At 40.9% G+C, this 25556-nt stretch overlaps 1 protein-coding gene across 4 annotated transcripts in view; it reads right to left on the bottom strand.

Annotated features, from left to right (window-relative positions):
• Positions 1-2269: 2269 nt before the first annotated feature.
• Positions 2270-25556, bottom strand: part of LRRC3B (leucine rich repeat containing 3B) — a 47458-nt gene continuing 24171 nt past the window's right edge. For 3 of the 4 annotated variants that reach the window (XM_074839057.1, XM_074839067.1, XM_074839074.1), the window contains exon 2: positions 2270-3528. In XM_074839057.1, coding sequence (XP_074695158.1) covers positions 2586-3365 — 780 coding nt within the window. In that variant the 5' untranslated portion in view covers positions 3366-3528 and the 3' untranslated portion in view covers positions 2270-2585. Of the gene's footprint in view, positions 3529-14528; positions 14547-25556 lie in introns of those variants that run through there. The other variant, XM_074839084.1, reaches the window with a different exon arrangement.

Raw genomic sequence — 25556 nt, 5'->3', positions numbered from 1 at the left:
GTATTGGCTTTAAAAGTAGAAAAGTTCTGTGAGGAGAGACATTTGATAGGGAGTCAATTAAAGAAAATCAGTAGACCTGGAGAGCTGATATGAAACCATCCCTTTAGAGCATTTCTACAGAGAAATGCTTAACTTGGTTTAAATTGGTTTTGGTCAGGATTTAAACACGTGCAGTCAGAAGGTCAGCTGGGGCAAAACTGTACCAGCTCCAGAATCAGTCTTAGGGATCAAGTAATAAAGTGGAAAAATGGAAAAACTAAAGATAAATTATTTATAGCTTTGTCAGTCAGGTTTGAGGAGCTTTTTTTTTAAAAAAAAGCTGCTTGAAAGCAAATTTTAAAAACCTGTGGTTTTTAGTGTTTTAAGACTCCAGATTTTTGTAAATGTTGCAGTTTAAATAATTTTGTTCAAATTTTGTGGAGAAATTCCTGCATTTAGTTATGAATAAACAGCACTGAATTCTTGATTAAGTTAGTACCTCCAATTCAGTCCCTTCTTTTAGGTAGTCCCTCCTGCTTTTCCCAAAAGCAGCATACTAGGTGGGATCCAAAATATTGTTTGGAGAACACAGTAATAGAAACAGACAAATTTTACCCTGGAGGAAATTTTAGGGAAATTAGGAGAATTATAACAGGAATGAGCTTGGCTCAGCCCGTTTAGTAGGGTTTTTTTATATTGCCAGTACAATGAAACATTTTATCTGCTCTCTTCAGATTCACACGTGTATTTAGCCCTACTGCTTTTGGCTCCTGCAGGAGGCCATGGAGAGCTTGGGGGCCTGGGGGTGGCACTTTGACAATGCTGGAAAGTTCAGCAAGATAGAGCTTGGAAAAAGGAAGGTATAAAATGCAAACTAAGCAGGATGTATAGTCAACAGACTCCCCTCCTCAGAAAATTTTTACTTAATGAGGGAGGGGAAAGGGGGGAGGCAGAAATATCAGAGAGCTGGACTTTTTTGACTGTGCCCTTTACAAACATTAACATTCTCTTAATACTCCAAAAACTGTTCATCAAGATAAAACAATGAAAATAGCTAAGTCAGTCACAACAACTGCTACTCACACAAGATTCAGACCACAAAGATGACATAAAACGCTGACTCTCTGTACATTTAAAAAAAAGTCTTTTTTTTCCTATTCTCTCACCTGCTTTGAAACAAATTTTAGATATTCTTTTAACAATGTTCTGAAACAAATAAGATAAACAAGCTTGTGCTCTCTAAAATATAAAAGAGTATAATTGTAACAGAAATAACAGCTAATCTAATGGGAGATAAGACTCTAGAGTCTTTTGAATTTTTTAAGGCTGTTCTGTAACGCTTGTTATTGCAAAGAAGCATTTTATGCATTTTTAATCCACCCTTCTGCAATTCATATTCCAATGTCTGTCAGACTGGATCTGTAGGGACCCAGGGACAAGTATCATTTTATTATGGTAATAAAGGACAAGAGGAATGCATTCTTGTGAATTTGTTCCCTTTGAAAACTTGATCTATGAAAAGAGAAAACCATCATGTTTTTAAAGACAGCAGAGCTTTAAAATATCCATTTCATATCCAAGGCTGAGTTTAACTGCGTAGTCTTTATATTTTCCTAAATATTTATCCATAAAAATCACACAAAAATATTTTCTAACACACAACAGAATATGCCCAGCCTATACGTTCACTTATTTCATCCCACTTTTTAAAAAGGCTGCACCCTAAAAAATAAAGCCACTTTAGTTGCAAACCTCTATATAGATTAAAAAGACTAACTTTATTTAACTTTTTTTTTTTTAATCATCACTAGTTTGAACAGTATACCAACTTTGCTCTTGCCTTCTCGCTGTCCTCCCCAGCGCTAGGGACTCCTGCCTGAAGCTCATGGGAGGCAGTAAGTGGGCATAAGAGGAAAACCCGCCGCATTTCCTTACTTACCTCTCTTCGATGTCCTGCAATGCTGCTCCTTCATGTTGGCTCCTCTTCAGCTGTCGAAATGCCCTCTGGGATCTTACCCAAGCATCGGTCTCTTACACCCAGAGTCAGGGTACTCTGCTTTCCCCACACTGCGCCCCTCTCCCGTCACGGCAAGCAGCCCCCAGAATGGGCTACCATTCACCAGCTCTTCACCTTGCACCCCACGGAGAGAAGTGCCCTTTGGGGACTCTCCACTCCTGGACCTCTCACAGCCCACTTCGTCATTGCTTCTCTCTTTTACCTCACGAGCACTGATCAAACCAAGTGTGTGCTCTGGCACTGGACAGGATTCTGATCAATAAACTACTCTGCTTTACATGGTTCAAATTTAAGCTTTTATTTGGTTTTTAAATTAAAAAAATAAATTTCATTATTAAATAGTGGAATGGGTCTAAACTAATGTTTACATATTAGTTCACTTGCTTTAGGATACCACCAGAGAAATAATTAAAGTATACCACCCAGACAAAACTTTCTGTTAGAAAGCTCAACAGTGGCATAATTCAGTTAAACAGGAAAAAAAACCCAAAAGTCTTAATGTTTACAATGAATGTTAGAAGTAAACCTCTGGTTTCAGCGTCATCCAAATCTAGTTTTCATCACAAAGGCAGTCATTGTATTCAGAATACTATACCACAGTGCTAATGTCATCAGCTTCATCTGGTTTCTTTTGCCTGCTTGGCAGGGATTTCAAGTACTCAAGGTGCCTCCTTGCATCCTCCTGATTTTGCCGGACGTAATAAACCACGTATGAGATCACCATGGTGAACCAGCCAAACATGGTGACCAGCATGGCATAATCAGTAGTCTTTTTAGGAAGGTTGCAGAGGTCAGCATCGTTGGCAGCATTGAGGAACGGTCTCCCCGCATGTTCATCCAGCACAGAAGTCTTGCAGATGACGTTGTTGGCTGTCTCGTGGTTGGAGGCCATGCTCCTCAACACCTGCTGCAGCGTGCAGTCACAGTGCCAGGGATTGTTTGCAATTCTGGCTCTGGCCTTTAAGTTGTTGAAAGCGTTTTTGTGCACACTTTGAATTCGGTTGTCAGACAAATCCAGAGTCTGCAAGGTTTCTGCCACCCCTTTAAAGGCGTGTTCATCTATAAACTCAATCCCGTTTTTTGATAAATTGAGGACTCTCAGTTGGTGCAAGTCCTTAAAAATTTCGTTGGGGATAGATGTTATCTGATTGGAGTCCAAATAAAGTAAGACTGTTTCTGGAGGAAGATCTCTGGGTATTTCCTTGAGGTTTGCATTGCTACAGCTGACATTCAGACCTCCGGAGTGAGAACAGAGGCAGCCTTTTGGGCACATACTGGCAGAATGAAAGCACAGTATCATGAGGACAAAACTTTGTAAGAGCAGACACATGGAGAGGGAACGAGTTAACCACAGGTCTACCAAATGCATGCTGGGGTGTCAGCATAATCACACGACCATTTCTCATTCAGCCAACAGTGGTGGGAAAAGGATTGGCAAAGCTGAAACGTGGCTTCATTTTCTTCGGTGGGATTAGTAAAAACTGACTAACACATGGGCTTCCTCATGGTCAATATTCATCTTAGAAGCACACCTACAGAGAGGAAGGAGAAAAAGTTCCTTATACCATAAACTCCAACTCCAATTTTGTTTACATTAAAAAAATAGAAATAAAATTTAGAAATAAAATTAAGTCAAAGTGAAATGCAACACTAAATAAACGATCTATTATCCTATCAGTGCACCAGAGAATTTATTTAGGTAACTCCTATTAGCATTAATCTGAGTTTAGTATATAAATCCCTAGGACATTTTTAAGAGGATAGACTACACTTGCTACAAATTGAACAGGTCTGGGGTTTAATACTTAATAGAGGCAGCACTGGTTTGTTTTTATCACAGACTTTTCTAGAACAGCTATAAAACTAAGTTACATTTTCCCTTGCTAAAGTAGAAGATGCACTAATAGGAGCTAAGAGTTGGATCTCTGCAACAGTGACAGGTAAGTGAGGAATTTGTGGTGGTTAATGGGAATTTACCCCCAAATAATTTATGTCATTTTAAGTCCAAATCAAAGTACTTCAGCAAGGAACTATTTTTACTATACCAAGAAACAAAAATTAAGTATACCAAATGCTGCTGCAAGACACCAAAACCATCCACCATCTCCTTCTCTTCTGCTTTTGAACACTGGATTTCCTGGATCTCCCAGCATTTTGTGAGACCCACAGAAATAGTTTCTACCTTCAGTTTTCTTGAAATTTTTTTTTTCATTTAACATAGAGAAAAAGAAAGAAATGTAACAATTGCTAAAAAACTCACACAAACCCACTTATGACGCAAACAAAAAAAAAATCTTATTCATGGCATGTAATTTGCTAATAGAACATAGGAAAAATATTGTTTCTGCTTCTCCCCTCTCAAGTTGGCTTAAAAATAGTAAATATCCAGAAGCTTTTTCATTTTTTCCTTTAATTGGAGCACAAATACAGAAGCCTGAAATGCTGACCTATAAGGTTTCAAAGACAACCTCATTTATTTTTTCCTCTATTATGGTAACCTCTGAATTTCTAACCCCAACAAGTCCATTTGTTTTCATGTACGTGCCCTCTGTCTCTGTAGCAGCTTGGATATTTGCAGCCTTCAGGTTGTATTTACATATAAATGAATATATTTTTTTTCCAAACCCACACTGTAGTCCACTGAACAACAGAATCGCTGCAGGGAGGATATGTGTGATTTTACAGGAAAAAGAAGAGATTGCATTGCAATCATATTTGCCTGCAGAACTTGCATACTAACTGCATTTTCTGGCACATCACAGTAATATGGATCAGATGTGTTATGCAGAATTTCAAACCCATAGCTCAAGTTTTATTTAACCCTTTTGATGAGGTTTAGTATGCCACAGGAAAAAAAACCCAGTCAAACCCATCTTAATAGCATGTACATTATGTGTGATTACTCCATTGTTATGGCTCAGGAATGGCAAAAGCTCAGCATACTCACTGCAACTATTGCAAAGAGTAGTGTATCACCACTACTCTTCGACTTACTTATTAATCAAAAGAGAGGTTGCCCAAGAACCTAAACAGAAAGTTTACACTTGGGACTCCATAAAACTTCTACTCCAAAATTAAAAAGAAAGGAAATTATTAGCTATGAGAAATTGTGAAATTAACCGTTGGAATGTGAAACCATTAAGAAGTAAGCAGAGCACAAAAAACTCCCTGTGTGGATAGAAAGGTGAGGTAGCACCTCCACAATCAATGGAGTCCTACAGGACCTCTGTGGAAGAAATAGGGTTTATGTGAAAGAAGCCCATTGCACTGGGTGCATCCTTGCCATTTCTCCCAGTGGCTTTGGTCACTGCAGTGCCTGGTCTTCAGATCAGACAGAAATCTGCTACAGAAGAATGTAAGCTCCAGAAGTTGTTTTCTCCCAGCCTGCCCAAAAGCGCTAAGTACTTGCTAAAATGTGCAGCCCATTCGGAGGCCAAGCTGGAGCTGGCAGCTGCTCCCTCTGGCAGCTCTGAGCTGGCAATCTGCTCCTCCCTCCAGCAGCCCTGGGTGCTGCAGCAAGAAGGCCCGTCCCCTATTTTCTTCTCCCTTCATGCTTACGTGTCTCACTACTGTGCTGCACCAAAAGAGCTCATCACCACGGAATGAGCATCATCTCATCACCTACTACTTGTATTCAGTAGCTTCCCACCAACAATACCAGAGTACTACCACAGGAATGGACTGGGGTGAAACAGCAAAGACCTGAAGTACTCTCAGATGCTTAATTTTTTAGAAGCATAAAAATCACACTCTTCTCACCAGAGCGTGGCAATTAAATATCATATTTGCTTTATCACAGGCTAAAAAAACCCTGCCAAACTGGAATTACACTATGGACCCTGCTGAGTCCTCCATAGCGCAGCTACGCCACCAAAGATCATGTGTCAGAGAGATCCCAAGCACCAATGTGGAACATCTTCATCCCACTGAAGATAAATGAGGCTCTTTAATGTATTAATGTGTTTAAAGTGGAAGTAGGATCATTACAGACTAAGCAGGAAAGTGTTTAATGAAGCAATGCCTCTTCAAAAGAGATAACTAAGTAAATGGATAAAGAGGGAGAAAATCTCCCCAGTTTTAAGATGTTAGAAAGAGCAAATACAGGTTTAACCCCATAATTAACAACCCAGTCGACAAAACTCAGCTGAGCAAGAATAAAGCTCAGCAAATTCTCAGTAAATTAACTGGAAGCAACCCAATGGGACTGAACATCAGTCAGGGGAAACAGAGCTTTGTTTACTTCCATAATCAGAATATTTGATCCAAGGGGTATCTGAGGTTTGGGTTTCACCAACAAACTTACAGCAAGGACTTTCTTAACTCACAGGCATCCTAGTGACTGCAACAAGAGAAAAGAGAACTAGGATCCATACATTTGTAACACCAAAAGAAAGATTTTTGGCTTGAACATCTATCTAATTTTCTCTGCTTGGAACACAATAAACGAAGGTAACAAAGCTGGAATAAAGACAAGACATATATGTCAGACAGAAACACTAAAGACTAAAGAGAAATGGATGGAAAACACAGAATTAAAATGAATATATGAATTAATTAGAAGTGTGCAAATAAAACCAAAAAAATAAAGTGTAAATGAAGGCACAGGGAAATGACAATACTACAAGCACAGGTAACAGCATGGTATAAAAATGCTTTTTGAGTACATTTCTAAAATACAAGTACAAACATAGAAAACCTAACTTACAAGTCAAATATCGCAGGGCAATAAAACTACAGAGGGAAGATTGCACAAAAGAATTCTTTACGGTCTTGCAATTTAAACTGGTTTTCAATCTTTCCTCTTATGCTTCCCCAAGACCAATCATTCAGTACAAAACATCCAATGTAGGATGGATGTACAAATTCTGAAATCCTCAAGGAAAGCACCTCTGCTTTTAATGCACAGTGAGATTTCTACTGAGCTCCAGGTGTCAGGTAACTTGCAGATGTTTGCCTTTCCAGCAAGCAAGGTGCAGAGGCTGTCTGTTAGCAACTGAACACAATACTACAAAATTAGGTTTTTGATTAATCACTCCTCCCCACAAGAAATGAGTGATGTAGAGAAGCATTAGTGCCTCCAACTACCCACCTGGAAAAAAGGGCCTGCAGACTTAGCCAAGTCACACAGAAAGTCTATGACAAGACTATGTGCAGTATTAATTTATGTTGTTGTGTCTTCAGAGCAAGATATAGGATAGGAAATCCTATAACCATCCACAGAACAGCACAAAAATGACACAGACTGAGACTTTTTGTTGTTTAGGACAATGCTAAGACAACAAAAGATGCATAAAAAAAGAATCAATCATATATACAGTTAAAGATGTCTGACTTAACAAAAGAGAAAGGGAAGGGCAAGGGGAGGTAAAAATGGTTTCTACTGTGCTGTAGAGACTTTCAGCATCCACATGGCAGGTCTTCAGTCATTAGCCAAGTGCTCACACATGTGTATTTCCTCACTGGCCCTCCACACAGCCTCTGCCCCCATAAAAAGTGAGAGTGGAACAGCTGCTAGTCCTTTGTACTTGAAGGGCAGCTACTGCTCTCAGAGGACTCAAAAGCAGAGACTAAAATCAGCCTTAAGATGTATTTTGCCTCTAGAATTTAAACACACACACAACCCCCTCAACCATCAGGATCAGCTTGCATCACCACCAAGATGATGTCAGTGGAGACACTTGTTGATGACACTCTTCCTCGAAATTTGTATCTTCCAGATGAGAGAGAGAGATTTACATCCTGCTTGTTCATCAGATGCCTTCTCTGTATATTGTGTATCTAGACTGCAGTAGGGTGCTTCAAAGATTAGTTTCTAGCACTACAAAAATTACCTGTGACAGCCTAGTATCTTTGTTCAAGTCACTCCATTATCACAATGCTTTTACTTGGAATCTCACCTGAATTCCCAAACATTTCTGTTGAGGAGAGACCTTTTTCCTGATGGTTATTCATCAAGTAAGATCTCACATGATAAAGACAAAACCATGACTAAATGTATTTAATTTAGATGTCTTCATGGGATGATTCCTCTCCTGAATCACAGAAATGAGGGCCACAAATTAAGTCTGTAAAACAGGATGACACAGGTCCAGCTAACCTAAGACCTCCAGACACACACACAGCATCATGTCCTGGTTTAACCAGGATAGGGTTAAGTTTCCCCAGCAGTGGGGGGGAGCTCTAGCCGGGTTATTCAGATACCATGCAGACATCACATCCTGGCAGGTCACATTTTTCCTGGCGCGGGACTCGTGGTTTTGTACATCGTGCTTCAAACTGCTGTATTTGGTAGCTATTTTGCTCTGTTCATTGCTATCACTATTATTGTTATTGTTATTGTTTGTTGTGTTGCTATTGCATTGTTGTATTAAACCTTTCCTTATTTCAGTCTTGGGGCTTTGTATTTCACTCCCTGTGTGGGGGAGGGGCAGCGGCCGCGTGGTCTCAGACCCTGGCAGGGGCTAAACCACCACACATCATCACTCATCTTGCTTGTGGTCAAACTCTGTGGTCAGTACCACACTGACCTTCACTGGATCACAGACTAAAAGGACTCTTCAGTGACACGAGACGTGGGAGGCTTTTTAATTTTTGTTGTTATCATTCACAAACAAGAAGAAGTGGGAAAATGAAGAAAGATATGATCCTAAAAAACATTCTTGTTCCCTAAGCCAGCCAGCACAGGCACGGTGCAGAATGCACTCTTCCAGCAATAATGGGATAAATATTGCAGGTATTCTGGAAGATGCTCTTTCTTCGGGATGCAATGTCAAGGGATGCTGAGAAAAAAAGACTCAAGGTGCTATGGCATCAAGCCGCAGCTGAAGCATGGTCTACTTTTGAACACAGGGTCCACTGGGAGGCATGCTTCCTACCATCATGTTCCTGTCTCTACCCACAATGCAGTGTTTCCTCTCTTTTCCCTCTTCCCACTCTAGGGGCTGATGGGCTGATCACAGCTATTTGATAGATAACTGTCCCCCTTGGAGCCCAACCCCAAGAACTGGAGAGTGCAGTACTGTCAATGGGCAGAGTAAGTCCCAGGTGTACCAGAAGTTTTTATCCCCTGGGGTTAGGTTCAGAGATTGCATGGGAGTAGAAAGCCAGGGCACAAAATGAGTTGCAAAAAACCAAAAGGCAGAAGTATGCAAGGTGCCCAGCAGGTGAGTAGGGACTGCAGCAGTGTCCCAAAAGCAGGAGTGATGCTAAGGCCAACTGCAGTAGCACTGGGATCCTGGGGGAAGCAGTGAGGGCACAGGAGCAAGGCAAGCTTGTGGAGTCAAGTTTGGGGGCACAGTATGAAAGTGAGAGCATAGCTGTCAGCCACCTACAGATTTTCATGTGGCTTCCAGGGTCAGACAGTCGGGCTACAAAGGGTTTTCACTGCTGATCTCTTATGCCAAGTGATATTTCCATCTCATGCATGATCATCTGTGCAGATTCTATAAGCTAAAATATGCCTTCACTGGCATTTGAGCAACTACACCATCCGCTTGTGCAAAGAGAGCTGCACGGCACACACGTCTCGCTGTGAAGGAAATTCAGTGACAGCAACTCCATTTTCCCTATCAATAATGTAAGGTACTAGAATAATGTCCCTTCTTGTCTTCAAAGAAGATGAAAAAGACTGCATCCGTTAGTCCAGCAGCGTCAAAGGGGTCACAGCTAACTAGAGATGCTCGTCATCTGCATGCATCGTTTGTATTTGTGGTTACCGAAGGTGCCATGATTAGAGAGGAATTTCTTGTTACTGTAGTTTACATGCTCAAATGACTAAGCACGAATGGGAAGAGGCAAAAGGAAGAAAGCAACAGTTCAACAACAGGGTTGTCTGTCTGTCTGGTCTGTCACTTTCTGACCTCCAGAAAAATTGAAAAACTTCTGTAAAACCCAACTTCCCAAGAATGTGGATCATAGGGTCTGGTGTCCAATTCACCTGCCCAGCCATACCACACTTCTGATGATGTACTGCTGGAAAACTCAAATGACCTTGCTACTAACTTTAGGCACAGTACCTGGAGAAGGAGGTCTGAAAACAGATCCCAAATGGCACCACAAAGCTCCACACTCCCTGAGATCACAAAGTCTACCACAACGGTCACTGCTTTTTCAGTTAATACCAAAGGCAACCCTGTGAGCAACTGTTGGCTCTCCATACTGGAGATGCACTGCACATGTCGAAGTGCTCCCTTCTCCTCACGTACAGTCCAGACAACTTACAGAAAAATCTATAAACTGCTTGTATTCATGTGTGCAGCTCTACCATCTGCAAATGAAATGATCAGCTTTGGCTGTGTGCCCAATAAGCCTTCAAGAGATCCCTAAAAAAACAGCTCGACTTTTCAAGTCCAGTCTAAGCAAACTCCTAACCTTCAGAGTAACAACCTTCTTGTGTGCAAACAGCGGAAGTTTGATATGGAACTAGAAAAGCCCAAGAAATAAAGACTCCTATGGGCTCTTGTTTTAGACATCCTTTAGAGCAAACTTGCACTTTGAATAAATATTAAAATTTTGTAGCTAAGAATCCATTAAAAGGGAACACTGTAAAAAGATCATTGTTTATCTGACTTCCAGACAATTACTGAGATGGTTTATATTTTTGAAAGACCTGACATTATTATAACCTTTTCTTTCCCTCTTTTAGACATTGACTATGTTGGTATATAGAAAAGATGTTTATTGTTAAATCCAGTCTCCTATTCTCTATTAAAATAGGTCTTAACTTTGCCATATTGAATACTTTTGTTTGAAGTCAAGTTTAACAAATTACCCACACCCACTGAAGTAGAAAACACTCATCTTTTTAATGGATTGTTTTTCTTGAACTCTTCTTCTTGTAATGCCAGTCTGTTTGTTACAGCACACACACAAACCTGCCTTACTCTCCACATCCATAAAGAGCTGTATTTTATGTCTTTGTACTCCTTTTTTTATTTTGGCCATTAATATTGTCATAAAATGCCATACACTAGTTTATCTCTAAAAATATTACCTTGTAATTAGTATTGACAAGACAGCCATAAGATGGAGACTAAAGGCTTGAAGTTCACAGCTGATTAGCCTACCCAAACAGTCCAATTTGCTAAAGGACCGAGAACAGGGCAATTTTACCTGAACTGAAGAAGATTTGCCACCACTACTCCCAAACAACTGCAGATGGCTTATTTATGAAGAATCAAAACAGAGAAGATATCCACGGGAAGAACTATTTCCATACATCCTATCCTTAATCAGTCTTATACTACTGGTTAGTACAGACCTTCCAGTAAGCTACATGTTGGGTTGTCCTGTACATCTATGTGCTGCGTTTGTGAGCAGCTGAACCTCTGGAGGACAAGAGTCTGTGCACACTGCAGGAAAAACCTCCATGAAATTCTGCCTGGCTCCTCCAACACCTGCGGGCTGAATCTGACCACAACTGTTTAAAAACACAAGGCGGCTGATGTAAAAATGCTGAGTCTCCTTCTTCCATATCTTACTTTAAATCTGTTCCAGGATTTAGACAATGGCTCAAAAGTGATAGTGTCAAAATAACAGTAATTTGAAAAAAAAAAAAAAAATTTTTGTTCACTTCCATACAGACATATGATAAAACGGCAACATGACTGTCTGAGTGGGAACTGAGCTGGGAAGTGAGGATACCTGCAAGCTGGAGGTGAGCGGGAGCAGCAGGACCTGAAGGAGAACACAGCAGCCACTTCTGACCTCTGTGCTGTCTGTGCACTACAGAAGAACAAATTTCATGGGTACCAAGTGAATTCCTGCAGACAAACACACAATCTTTTAAAATAACATTGCCTGCGTACTGTCAGCGGGGCAGGCTCTGTGGTATGCCACAGCTAAGGGCAGTCTCACTAGTTGGGCAACTTGACCCTCTCTGTGGCTCCAGGACACCATCAGGAAATTCGATTTAGCAGAGGAAACAAGAATCTAGTCTCGAGTCTTGGGACAACCTCTGTCTTTCAGGCATCTCTCCCTGGCAGTCCTCAAACATGGTGTGGCTGCCTGGCTGCTTCACAGCACAGCTACCTTGAAGGTAGGCAGTTAAAATGCTATGAAGCACCAAACCAGAGAGATGCCAAGAGCTCCTTGCAAGGTGCCAGGTGATTTAAATTCCCAGATGAAAGTCTCTGTCAGTGGAAGATTTTTAGGATCTCAGAACATGGCAAGATGAAATCCTAAAGCAGTAAGAAGAGAAATTAATAGAAGCCAACAGCAAATGAGGTGGGAAAAAAGCGGTGCAAAAGATCACTGATTCAATGAATAATTGAAACATCATGATTAATCATTTTGAGCCTGAACTCCAATTACATAATGGATTCATTATCTAATGAAACACCAAATGTACTCACACTTTAATATTCTCCCCTAAGACAGGACTCAGAATGCCAGTCGACATTTTGTTCCCCAAAACCTTCCAGTATAGACAACTTTCTAACAACTGCTCATAGCAAACCACTTCCAGTTGCAGAAGCAAACTGTGTAGGTAAAAGTTTACAGATCCTAAGCTATGAACACCCTCTCTTAACAGTCATGGAGTAATAACATGGTTGAGGAGAGCCAAATGAACATTTTAAGCTATAATTACTTTCTGATTGTGAGATCACTGAATGTATCACTCCTTATTACAGATTAAAAGCTTACTTAATTATACTGTGTGGGCAAATGAATCAGCACTTTAAGACTGATGGGTTGGGTTCATGTTAAAAAATGTATTTGACTTTTCTCCCTTTTCATGTCAAGTCAGGAATTATTTTATAACTCTCAGATGATAAATAATTGTGTGAAGCTTAACAGATATAATAACAGATCAATGACAGAAACGTATTACCAGTTATCTCTTATCCTTCCTATGATGCTTTGCTCTTGGAAGTCTTTTGTGGCAACACATTTCTTGGAATGAAATTTGACATGCTTGATGGAAAATAAAGAAACAGCTGTTGGGGATGCTCTTAGACCTCTTTCTTTCAAGGCCTAACAAAGACTGAATCACTTGCTTTTTAGAAGATGTTCAGTGCTGCCTACTATTCACAGTTATCTCCTGCATTTTCTTCATATGACTTAAACCACAAAAGGCTCCCGTACCTTCCCTGAGCAATATACCCTGGTGGGTAATATAAACACCATTTTGTACGCGTATATATGCCATTTGAAAAAGGAAACAAAACACTACATACACTTACAGTGAATATGTAGTGGCAACATGAAGTTAAAAATGAAGGCATAAGACATAAATACCATCATCTCTTGAACATAATTTATCACTATATTTGCAAGAAATTGGCTTGACAAGCTGCAGAAGAATGAACAAAGGCTCAAGACATGCCAGTTACTGCTCAGCAAACATATCTGCAAAACGGATTTTTTACCACTATATAAGAACATGAAGAACCACATTAGACACTACAGGGAAATGCTCCAACACATTCAAACGACTGTGTGTAAAGAGTTCTCCAAAGCTGTAACATTTGTTTCTAGATTAATTAATAGCGTGCATTAGAGTCAAAAACATTTTTAGAGTTTGGGATTATATTCTACCAAATCTTAGTCACATCTTCTGAGACAACATCAACAACCATTCTGTTTGGCAAGAAAACCCTTTCCAGCAGCAGCTGAGTCAATCCTCCATATGATCTATATAGAAAAAAAATATACTTTAAAACCTTAAAATAACGTGAAGTGGAAATACTTTGCCTTCCTTGGGCGAAGAGACCCAGACTAAAGTCTGTTCTGAAGTCTGGTTATGAACTGAATGTCTAGGAGCTTTTCATGATTAGGCAATGCAGTAGGTTTTCAATAAATCTGATAAAATCCAATGGAAAATGTTTTCAATGTAAAAGGTCAATTTCAAAATATTTGCTGATTTATTTTTCTCCCATATTATAAAATAATGTGATCAAAGTGAAAGAGACAAGTGCTTGGTTGCAGCCATACCCTGACTCTACCCAGCAGCTAATGATGGATGCTCCTTCAACTTAATTCTGCAGTACCATATCAGAGAAAATGTCTTCTTGATCTCAAGATAATTACACTGATCACCTCAATGATTACCAGCATAATCAGTGACAAGTCTTGCAATTTAATCTTGATAACTGCATCTGGTGACTGCAGATGGTGTCCTTGTCCAACTGAAAATCTCATTCTTATTTTGTAAAGCATAAATCTAAGCCCTGGTAACAAAAAATGTGTTATTAGGAAATAATAGGCCTTTAAGGTACTACCTTCCAAAGATAAGCAATATTCAGACCATCTAGAGGCCCTTCTTCCACTTTTAAGGGCACTTATTTGGTTCTGCATACTGCTGTCTTCAGGCTCATTTGAGGTTCATCCAAACGCTCATGCAACTTAGTAAGCAGTGGGAAGAGGGAAGTTGTAATTAGGCTGGGGAAGCTGTGCTGATAATAAAGTCAGCAAGGCAGAAATAAGCATGCAAACCTGAAGGGACCATTCAGCAAGGAACATGCTAGCGGCTTTGTAAAGTTGACAACAGTTGCACGAAGCAGCCAGCAAGACAGCTGCTGGCAGCAGATACCTGGGCACTAGGGAGTCCTAGAAGAAATAAGATGTGTTACAGACTCCAAAGTAAGACAGGGAAGGGAGAAGGAGAATGAAGCAGAGCCTGACTGAAAGCTGCTTCTTCCAGATGACCCTCTGCCGCAGAGCAGGTTCCCAGGAACTGCGATGGGTCACCGCAGATGAGAGCATCTCTTGGGTTAGACACCTCAAAAGGAAATACAGATGTGAGCAGAGGCAGTGCCGCAGTGGTGGTTTAGCATCCAGTTTCACATACTCTTGCTTTTAACTGGGATCTAGATTATCCTGTTGTGCTAAACCACGGGAAACCAACCAAGGCTGCTTCTCTCCATGCACAACCTCCAGTGACATAAACACAGAGCAATAATCTATGGCACAAGGAATTTGCAAGGCAAGAAGCCAGGGCAGTAGAAGCTACTGCTAAAATGAAACAATCTGATTAATATCCACAAGATGAGACCACAAAGAAAACATACTTCCAGAGCAATTACTCTGTACGAAAAAATCTGAAAGGGGGGAAAAAACCACAAGCTAAATTAGCAATAGAGGACAGCACTTTAGAATAGAGTACCTCAACAGTTATTAATTCAGCTCCTTGTGCTCTGAAATATGCTAGTTGTATAATAACAGGACCTTTAAGAGGCATGCAGGAATATCTGATTTCGAAAAATGCAAGAAAAAGAAAATGTGTAACATTTGTATATAAAGGAAACCAAAAAAGTTTGAAATTCCCAATTAAAAGCTCTAAACTTAAAAGCGAATGCTCAACACCACAAAACCACAATACCACAATCTTCTATTAAAGAAATTAAAATTGTGACGTATCAATGCATTTCAGAAAATAGCAAAAGAGACCGCAAGTATGGAATAATTATGAGATCAATAAGCAATTAAGCAACTTTAAGAAGACATTCAAGTGACCTTCTGGAATCAAGTGATATACTGAGCTAACTACAAGCCATTTGGGCTTGCTGACAAAACTGGTTGATCAGTGATGCTGGTTTTGCTGTATCAATGGTTATTAAACCTGCACACTGCCAGCTGCATAGCTGAGAGAGCAAAGAGTGCATCAACAACAACACACACATCTATATTTCCCATTTCTGCACCAAAGGTGTCAAGTAAAGGTATCATAAACCTCTACTGTATCAAACCACCCATCACTAAAACCACATCCCCACTTTTAATATTTTAATCCATGAGCAGCTTCAGATAACTATAATTTCTTTTTCATCAGCTTGCCAGAGAAATTTATCTTTTTTCTTTCAATGAATGCCATAGTACCAGGCTAATAATAGATTTTATTTCTATATTTAGATACTATAGCTTTAAAAGCTGAACATGTGACAGTCTGGAATAGTTAGACACATGGTTTTTGTACGTCCATGAAAGCAAGATTAGCAGGTTCTCACCAGAACTCGCTTCTAGCTCTGCTGGCTGCTACCAGCATTAGAGGCCAAGGAAAAGACTAGCCTGGGTACAACCTCTGAAGCTCTCCTTCAGCTGAGGATCTCCCAAGCAAGCAAAATCTAGCAGCAGAAAGCGGAAAGCTTCAATTTCATCTTGTGCTGGCAGCATTTCCCTAATTAAGAGTTTAAGGCCAGATGGAGCCATTAGATCATCTAATCTGACCCCCTGCCTATCACATGACGTGTCATTTTACCAGTAAACCTCATATTGAGCCAATAATTTAGGTCAGACTGAAGCATGTCAGAACTGAGGAGACTGCTGTGTGCCCAAGGCAGTACCTTTTGTACCTGCTGTTCTTGCACCATTCCGTACCGGGAGGTAACAGGATGACTTCAGCAGAATCTGAATGCACCCAGAAAACTCAATTCCATCAACACCCACCATAACAGTTAAACTACTCAAGCAGACATATCTGCTCCACCAGGATCTAGGCACCAAGCAAGGGTGTCTGTTTTCAAAAGAATGGCTATATTGAACAATAATGTTAGACTGCTCATCATAAACAGCTGCATGTTACCACTTGTCTCCAAATGAGAGTTAGAAAATCTGGCTATTGTGCTGGTGAGTTACATCAGGCCCTCCGCTGCCATTAAAGGACTTTGCAAATTACATGTGTTCCACCTAAGCAACAATCAGCATGCTTTCATTTTGAAATGTCTGCTCTGGAGCATCCCCAAGGCTTACCAGGAAGACAGGTAAAAATCCTTTTATTTTTTTTTCAAACCATTCAGTATTTTTCCAAAGTCATAAAAAGCTCGCTGTGTAAGTTTCTCTTCTGAGGACATATGAACATGGCAAGTTATTACAACTTGATGTAGGAGGTTGAAATTTTTTAAGGGTTCTCTGACCCTTACTCAGCAAAAATATTTAGCCTGGTTGCAATTCAGCAGCTTGGTGAGAGGCGAGCCTTCAGTGTTCAGGGGGCTGAGATAAAAGTTGTTTATCAACAATTGCTAAATAAAAGGAACAGCTCTAAAGAAAAAAAAAATGGATCGGCATTTCTCAGTGGAAATAAACACCAGTCTTTATCAGACATGAAATCTAGCTGTGCTAAAAAACAAAAACAAGGCACAGCTGCTCAATACTGTGAGAGCAGAGATTTTCCAGTCAGTCAGTTATTCTTCCCAAGGAGAAAAGAAAAGAAAGGAAGAGTCAAAAGAAAGTGTTGCAATGGCTGCCTCCAAGATGAGAACAAACTGTTGAGGTCACATTTATTCTAGGGGAAAAGAGGTCTTTATTAGCAGCACTAGAGCATGACAGGAAGAGACTAAAACTCAGTTTAATAAAACCCTTATTTTAAAGACAAGAATATATCAGCTCTTTGTGCGTCCCCACAGAGGTTATACAGGCAAGTTGACTTTACTGGAGCTAGCTAATACAAAACGCAGGAGTTGTGAAGAAAAAAAAAAAAATCTTGATTAACTGGGCAATGATCTAATGGGCAAGACACTGGAGGTTGCAAGTTCACAGTCGAAGAAGCTCAGGTAGAAATAATTTATAGCAAATTAAGTTAGGTCATGATAATGAAATTTAAAGACAAGTGGGACATGATTTATTTTACTAAGGCTTGTTGAAAAGTGAAAACCAAGCAGAGCTAACAGGAAGGCTAATTTAACTCTGGTTACAGTTGGTACTGGCACGGAGATAAACTTAACTTGACATATTTAGAATGGGAAAGAGAATATAAGAATAGGATTTTGAAAAATAATTTTTTTACACCATTTTTCCAAATTGCAGTGAGGAGCAGGGCAAATTTGGTCCTGTGACTATTACTTGTTTCCCAGTTTTAAAACATGCTGGTACACAGCCTTCAGTGGCAAATGTGGTGGAAATACCTGATTGCAAGTGTTGGGAAGGGATGGATACCAACACCTGTGCTGCAAAGCCCCTGACATCAAGGAGCAGGAGGGAGGATGGAAAACCCTAATGGGAGGAGCTCTCGTAAGAGGTGCAGTCCCCTCGCAGGTCACTAGAAAGTGGCAGTGGTGGCAGGAGGGATGCTTTTATCATTGATGGCTTTGTGAGCTCCCTCAACAGGTTATCTGGCAGCAACCCAGGCTTTGGCTTTGTTTGGCAACAGATGTGGTGCCATGATGTCCTCAACTGTCCCCCCTGCCACCCACCTGCCTCTCCCTCCTCACACTGTGAAAAATGGCAGGTGAGGGAGAAAAAGAAAGAGCCACTTTATAATGGATGAATGCAGCAGTTTGCAGGAGGGGGAGAAAGAGACAGTAATGAAAAAGTGTTAATATTAAAGCAATAAAGCTTGTGGCCATTTTTCAGTCTGGAATGCACAACACCATAAAACAATGCTTAAAGGCACTCACTTCTGTTCCAAACCACCTGTGCACTAAGACACCCTGCTATTAGCACAGAAGTTGTTTACTACCAGTCTCACTTCAGTCTGATTCCAGGAGAGCCATAAATCTGAATTTTCTCACTCAGTTACAAGAGCCCATGTGGCCTTGGGTTTTCTTTGGTATGCCAAGCCCTGCCGTGTCCCCTGCGATCCCTGCCTGGTCACCAACCCACTCATTTCTAACAAGATGTATAAAAGTCATGTCAGAGCAAAGGGAATCTGTCCCCAGCACGTGGCACATGTACGCTCTCCTTCTCCTCCCGTTTCTGGAACAGCAGCTACTCTCCGTGAGGTGTGTTGAACGTAACTACAATGGTGGCTTTGTCTGTCAGCACGTGTCACTTGCATCCATACACTGCCCCAAAACAGCCTGGGTGATAGTAGGTAAAATGAGACTACTGTTTTCTCTCCTGAAACAACTCCTTCCAAAAAAAGAAATGGAGAAGCAATGAAATAAAATGTCAGAAAAATAACAAATGGGAATTCTTCTGAAATTGAGACTTATTTTTACCTGTTGGCTTTTTTTTTCACTTGCTTGATCCTTTTTATTTTTTTCTTTTTTCCCTCCAAATAAAAATGTATGAATTCAAAGCCACTCACCCACTTTTTTTCCTCAGTCAGATACGAACATTAGGATTTAAGGAGTCTTTATAGAAATGGCCCAGCTACAAAGAAAGCCTTTGTCTCACTGGCAGGACTACTAATTTAAGGACAAATAGGCAGAGAGTAGAAGAGCAGTGATACCTACAGGAATGTTCAAGGCTGTCAGAAAAGCCTGTGGAATAGCAGGAAGAGGAAAGAAGAATGAGAACCAGAAACTGCTGTCATGTCTGTGCTCTCACTGTGAAGGGAGGAAGTCAGACATGGGACTTTCACATGAGAGACCACCCTGGCTCACAAGTAAATGGGTGAACGCCTTACAACCTGGAGCCCAGTGAAACTGCCAAACATTAGCAAGTTCTATAAATTATATAATCTTTCCAGGAGCTACATAACAGGCCATGAATTGGCTCACCACCAGCAGCATCAGCTTCCCATTGACTAATGTGGCAGAAAGAGATGCTCTGATACGGTAAATAACCCATACAGTGGTATAGTTTTACCTTGTATCTACTACACATTTTCACTGAGAGAGAGAGTAATGAAAAGCATCCTGCTAATTGTCCTCCTCCTCTCCCTCTTTTTAAGAATCAATTAACTTTAAAGGCACCTTTACTTCTTATGCATCCAAATCCAACACCTGAATACAAGTCAACAGTCCAGGACACCCAAAGAAGTCCAAATGGGCTATGCAACACTATTATCAAGTCCCAGTCTACACACTATGAAAAACTGCAAAACAAATAGTAAAGCAAACCATATCACTTGAGAGCAGCATTTTCAAATCTCTTCTTTATGCTCCCCATCACAGGAAACATTACACTGCTCATTCTCCTTCCCTTAGTTGCCATAGATGCAGTGCCACAGTGCTGCGGCAATGCTCGTCCCATCTCCGTGCGCTGGTTCATATCTGAGCACCTCCTGCACTCCTGACTCCTTCCCTTCTTGCTTTTAGTCAGCCAACGGTACCCTCCAGTTCCACCCTGCCCTCCCTTACCAGACAGTGAAATTAACAGAGCAGCTCACACACAATAAAATGGACTAAACTACCACAGTGCCACTCATGTTCTGGTCCAGGGAAAGTTTGCCTGCATCCCAAAAGGATGCTTCCCAAAATTATCAGATTTTCCATCTCCAGCTGCAAAGAGGAGCCCATCCTTGCAAACCCGCATTTCAGACCTTGCAAACCTTTGCCAGCCTGAGGTATTAAACCTCAGTCAACACTGTGTTGTCAACCGATTTTCAAGCTGGCCCATGACAGATGAGCTGAATTTGAAAGCAGCCAGGTCACATGGCAATAGCCATGTGTTACAGCACTACCAGAGCTCTCAGAGTGCACTGTGCTCAAAAGCATTTCCCAAGAGCACAGAAGGGAGACGCTCATAGCCATGGCATTGATAGTCACCCCATACTGTCACCACTGTGAACATGTGCTCTCATCAACAGGGTTGCCGCAGATCTCAGCCTCCGGCCTGCACTGAGTGTGAAGAGATAAATCGAGGTAGTCTCTGGACTTTCACAGCCACCACAGAGGATGCGGAGAGCACATGCGGCATGACTGCACTATGTCAAGCACGTGGCTACTCAGGCCACGAGACTCAATGAGTCCCAGAAAGCTGTTACAATAGGTCACTTCACCTGGTTTCCTTTTCACTGGGATATACAACTTCTCCTTTCTCTTTTCACCAAAAAAACCCTGTCATCTTGCAAACAGCCATTCTAAAATTCTTTGAAGTTGCAACACTGAAATGTACTTTGGCAGACGCAAACACCTTTGCAAACAGGGAGAAGCAGGAAAGTCAACCATCAGCCCTGGAGGTGTCTTACAACTTCATCCACAATATTAACCCACCAGACATCACTTCATATTATGAAGTTACTTTTACAGTTGCACAAAAAACTTTGTTAAGAATGAGTGATTAGTTCTCTATCAGTGATTTTAACAGCTGCCTTAATATGGCGATAATTTATTTATAATGAAATAAATACTAGCCTTCTGTTGGAATCAATGTTAGTAGTAAGATGAGAGAAAAAATAGCCTATTCATAACCTGCTAATAATTATTTAAAGTTATTAGAATATTCCCCAGGAAAAATGCTACATTCTACCCTTACTCATTAAAATGTGCAAATGGCTTAAAACTTGATGGTGGATGAAGAGAAAAAGAGAAGAAAATAATTTCACATCTTTCCCTTTATAGTGGCATTCTTTCAGTTAAGTCATTTCTTATTTCTGCTGCATTCTTCATAGCGTTTGTATCAAAGGTGTTACTGACACTTTAATGGATTTTTAAATGTTATTGGAACACACATGTTTCTTTATTGAATTTTATGAAAGTAATTTTTATGAAATACTACTTTTAAAAAACTTAAACTTTTTAAAATCTCTGAGAGAAAACAACTTACATAAAACATTATATAATACGAAAAATTTCAATCAAAATACAAAATTTAAATAACATTGACATTTTTCTGTCTTACTAAAAAGACAGTATTTTTTCTTCTACAGTTCTCTCACCTGGAGCTTTCAGTCAGCTCTATTCAAAATGAAGAGAAGGTGCTTCTTCAGTGCAGGCCCTTACAAACAGGTGGACAAAGTGGTCCCACTGGATGTTGCTTGGCTGGGCCTGCACTCAGGATCTTAGTAATGATCTGAAGCAGAAGCTCAAATGGTTGTGGTGACATCATACAGTGTGCTTGTAAGATGAGACATCTAATACGGGGTATGTTATGCATGGTCTACCATGAACAAGAGACACTCATTGCAACCCTCACTTATCAAGATGCGTTAACAACAGAAGATACGCCAAGGAAAATAAATGACCTTTTTTGTGTAAGAGTGCCAGCAGAAAGCAGCCCAAAAGATGGCAAAGCTACTCTTGGGAATAATTACTGTACCATCTGCAGTCTCCCACTAGTTTTGAGGCAGTGCCACGGCTCCCACCCAGAGCTGTCCTCACTTGTGTGCAGGATGGGTAATGACCTGTCAGACCTTCGTGTAATGCTAGGCTAAGTCCTCACTGCCGTGCAACCCCTTGAGAAATGCTGGCTGTTTAAGGAACCCTAAGACACTGAAAGGTTTTTTAAAAGTTATTAACTTAAAGCTGGCAGAGCTGTGCTGGAAGAGTAGATGATGGGTGGCTCCTCAGCTCTGACTCCACTGAGTGGGGAGGTCCAATTTCTCTTTGGAGAGCAGGTCTGACTAACCTATGCTCCCCACTGGTGGCACATGCTCAGCAGGAAAGGGATGATTTGTGCTTTGCACCCCCATAAGCAGTGGGATTCCCAAGCTGCTGTTGGGCTTGGAGCTCAGAAGAAGCCAGGAGCCAGAGTCCTGCCTCCTGCAGATGGCCATGCCTCTACCCTGGGAGGCAGCAGCTCTCAGCATCCTAGTCCTGTTGAGCTCAGGAGCTGTCAGGTTCCTGCTGAGTTGGAAACAGCATCGTCACCTTTTTTTTCTTCCATCCTTTTCCCCATTTGATGACTGCACAGAAACGCTTGTAGACTGAGACTGTGACAGTCATACAAGCTTAAAACAACCTTGCTCAGGCACATACGACAGCTCTCAATGGCAACGTGAACGTGACTGCAGACTAAGCCACCTTGTTGTTCTGACACATGAAAAATGTCTCTGAAATCCCTGCACTGCCTGTAGTCACTCCTGTTACGTATCTCTGTGCAGCCAGCACTCAGCCAGGCCAACACAGGAGAGAAGCACACAGAAGAAACTCCCACATTTCTGGTAAATTCATACTCCTTTGCGCACTAAAATTTTTCTTTTTCAGTGTAATTATGGAAAGACATTAATAGTTTAGCTTTAAATATAGGTCTATCAACAGACCTTAAATTTATTTAATACACACATTCTGCAAAGAACTGGTTTGCATTTAAAGCACATTAAGTGCATCTCTGATAGCCAGAGCGACAGACTACTACCAGAAAAAAGGCAGTCAATTTAAAGGTATTTCTTCCTTCAATATTCTGTTCTCAGAAATCCCAGGCCTCTGCAACCAGTGAGAAAGTCTTGAGCAATGAAGACTTGCCGTCAGCAGAGGAGGTTCCAGTTCAGGGAAATTTAAAACAACTGGACATACACAAACCTGTGGGTCCTGAGAGGATGCATCCACAGATACGGAGGGAGCTGGCTGATGTTAACAGGAGGCTACTCTCAACTATCTTTGAAAGGTCATGGGGATCAGAGGATGTTCTTGAGGACTGTAAGAAAGCAAAAGTCCTATTTTCAAGAAGGAAGATCCAGTAAACTACAGGCAGGTCAGCAACACCTCCAATCCTGGGAAGTGATGAGCAAATAAATCTGGGAACAATTTCCTTAATATATGGAGTAAAATAAGGTGATTGGAAGTAGTCAGCATGGATTTATGAAAGCAGACATCACATCTGACCAACCTGATTGCTTTCTGCAATGAGATGCCTGGCTCATCTCACTGAGAGGAGAGACAAGTGGATGTTGTCTTGACTTCAGCAAAGCTTTTGATGCTGTCTTTCATAACATCCTCATTGCCAAGACCAAAGAAGTACAGACTGAATAAGTAAATGGTGAGGGGGATAGACTGGCTGAACTGCTCGTCTCAGAAGGCTGTGGACAGCAGCACAAAGTCCAGCTGGAGGCCAGTCACTAGTGGAGCACTGCAGGGGTCGGTACTTGGGGCCAGTATAACTTTACATTTTCATGCATGATCTAGACAATGGGATAGAAGCCTCAGCAAGTTGGCTGATGATACAAAACCGAGAGGAGCAGTTGATACACCAGGTAGGTGGACTGCCATCCAGAGGGACCTGGACAGGCTGGAGAAATGGACTGACAGGAACCTCATGAAATTCAACAAAGGTAAGTTCCAAGTCCTGCACTTGGGTATGGATAACTCCATGCACCAGTACATGCTGGGGGTTGACCAACTGGAAAACAGCCTTGCAGAGAACAGGACCTATAAGCCCTGGCAGACACCAAGTTGAACATAAGCCAGATATGTGCCCTTGAAGCAAGGGTAGATAACCGCATCATGGGATGCATTAGAAAGAGCATCGCCAGCATGTTAAGGGAGGTGATCCTCCCCCTCTGCTCAGCACTGGTCACACACATTTGCAGAGCTGGGTCCAGTTCTGGGCTTCCTGGCACACGAGAAACATGGACTGAAACAAGTCCAGTGAAGAGCCACAAAGGTGATTAAGGAACTGGAAGATCTGACCTATGAAGAAAGGCTTGAGAGAGATGGGACTGTTCAGCCTGGAGATGGCGCAGGGGGTATCATCGGTGTGTACAAATAACTGATGGGAAGGAATAATGAAGACAGCGAGACTCTTCTCAGTGGTGCCCAGCAAAAGGACAAGAGGCAATGGGTACAAATTGAAATACAGGGAATTCCATCTGAATATAAGAAAATAATAATTATTCCCCCCACCCCCCTCCCCCCCACTGTGGGTGGTCAAACCTGGAATGGGTTACCCAGAGAGGCTGTGGTATCTCCACCCTTGAAGATACTCAAAAATCAGTGCGACAAGGCCCTGAGCAACCTGCTTCAGGTGACTCTGCTTTGAGCAGGGGGTTGGATTAAGAGATCTCCAGAGGTGCCTTCCAGCCTCAGCCATTCTGTGATTTACTTCCAAGCAGGTTAAACAAAACATCTGAAAGAACTACAATTCAAGAAAAAATACTTGAAAGCAGTGTAACTTAAGACAGAGATAATTCTAGGCCTTGCAGTACAACATTTAAGTTCTACTGAAGCACATTTTTATTTCCTGTTTGTGTTACACATGGTTGTACAATCTATGCTGTCTGTAAAGAAGAGATGCACTTCATGGGGTGCTTCATTTGCAACAGGGAGTTATAAACACATATCCCAAACTCAGAATTTGGCTGTAGATGTTTAGAGTTTATGAAACACCTTACCATTGAGTACAGTTCCCACTATAACTGAGGTGGGTAAACAAGTTCAATTACAGATGTTCTATTTTTAAAATACTAATTGTAAGGCACATAGTGTAAAACATTAATTAAAATTATGCTAGTTTCCACAACAACAGTGCTTCCTGAGAAATAGCTATATTAGCAAACATTGAGGATACACAATTATTGTATTGCTCTGTGACATTATACTGTAAATCAAAATAGTACTCTTTTAACTTATACTAACATCTAAAAGCAAAGTACCAAAACTGCAAATATTTATTCATTTATGTAACTGAAGTCAACAAATTGAATTACTGAATTGACAGCATGACAATATCCCCAATAAATATGCATAAACTTATTTGGAAACTCCTGAAAGGAGAAGATTTTTAAATGACAGCAAGTCACACATGACCAAACTTTGGCAAATAAATTCATAAGTACCTAATGAACCAATTAAGTGAATTAACTGATTTTAATGCATCAAACACTAATTTGGGTGCCTACTTTCATACAAACGGAACATACAAAAAGAACACTGCCCTTAAAAAAAAACGGAGGGAAAAAAAACGTTTAAGCCTTTTTAAAATGCTTTTGAGCACCAAAATGATATTCAAGCTGGTCAGAAAACAAAGGCAAATTTTCATTCTGTTTTCTGCACCCAAATTACAGAACAAAATCCTGTAAAGT

Source organism: Strix aluco, chromosome 1, assembly GCF_031877795.1.
Source record: "Strix aluco isolate bStrAlu1 chromosome 1, bStrAlu1.hap1, whole genome shotgun sequence".
Taxonomy (NCBI): Eukaryota; Metazoa; Chordata; class Aves; order Strigiformes; family Strigidae; genus Strix; species Strix aluco.
Note: the sequence above shows the minus strand (reverse complement) of the source record. Positions and strands in the feature narration are given on the sequence as shown.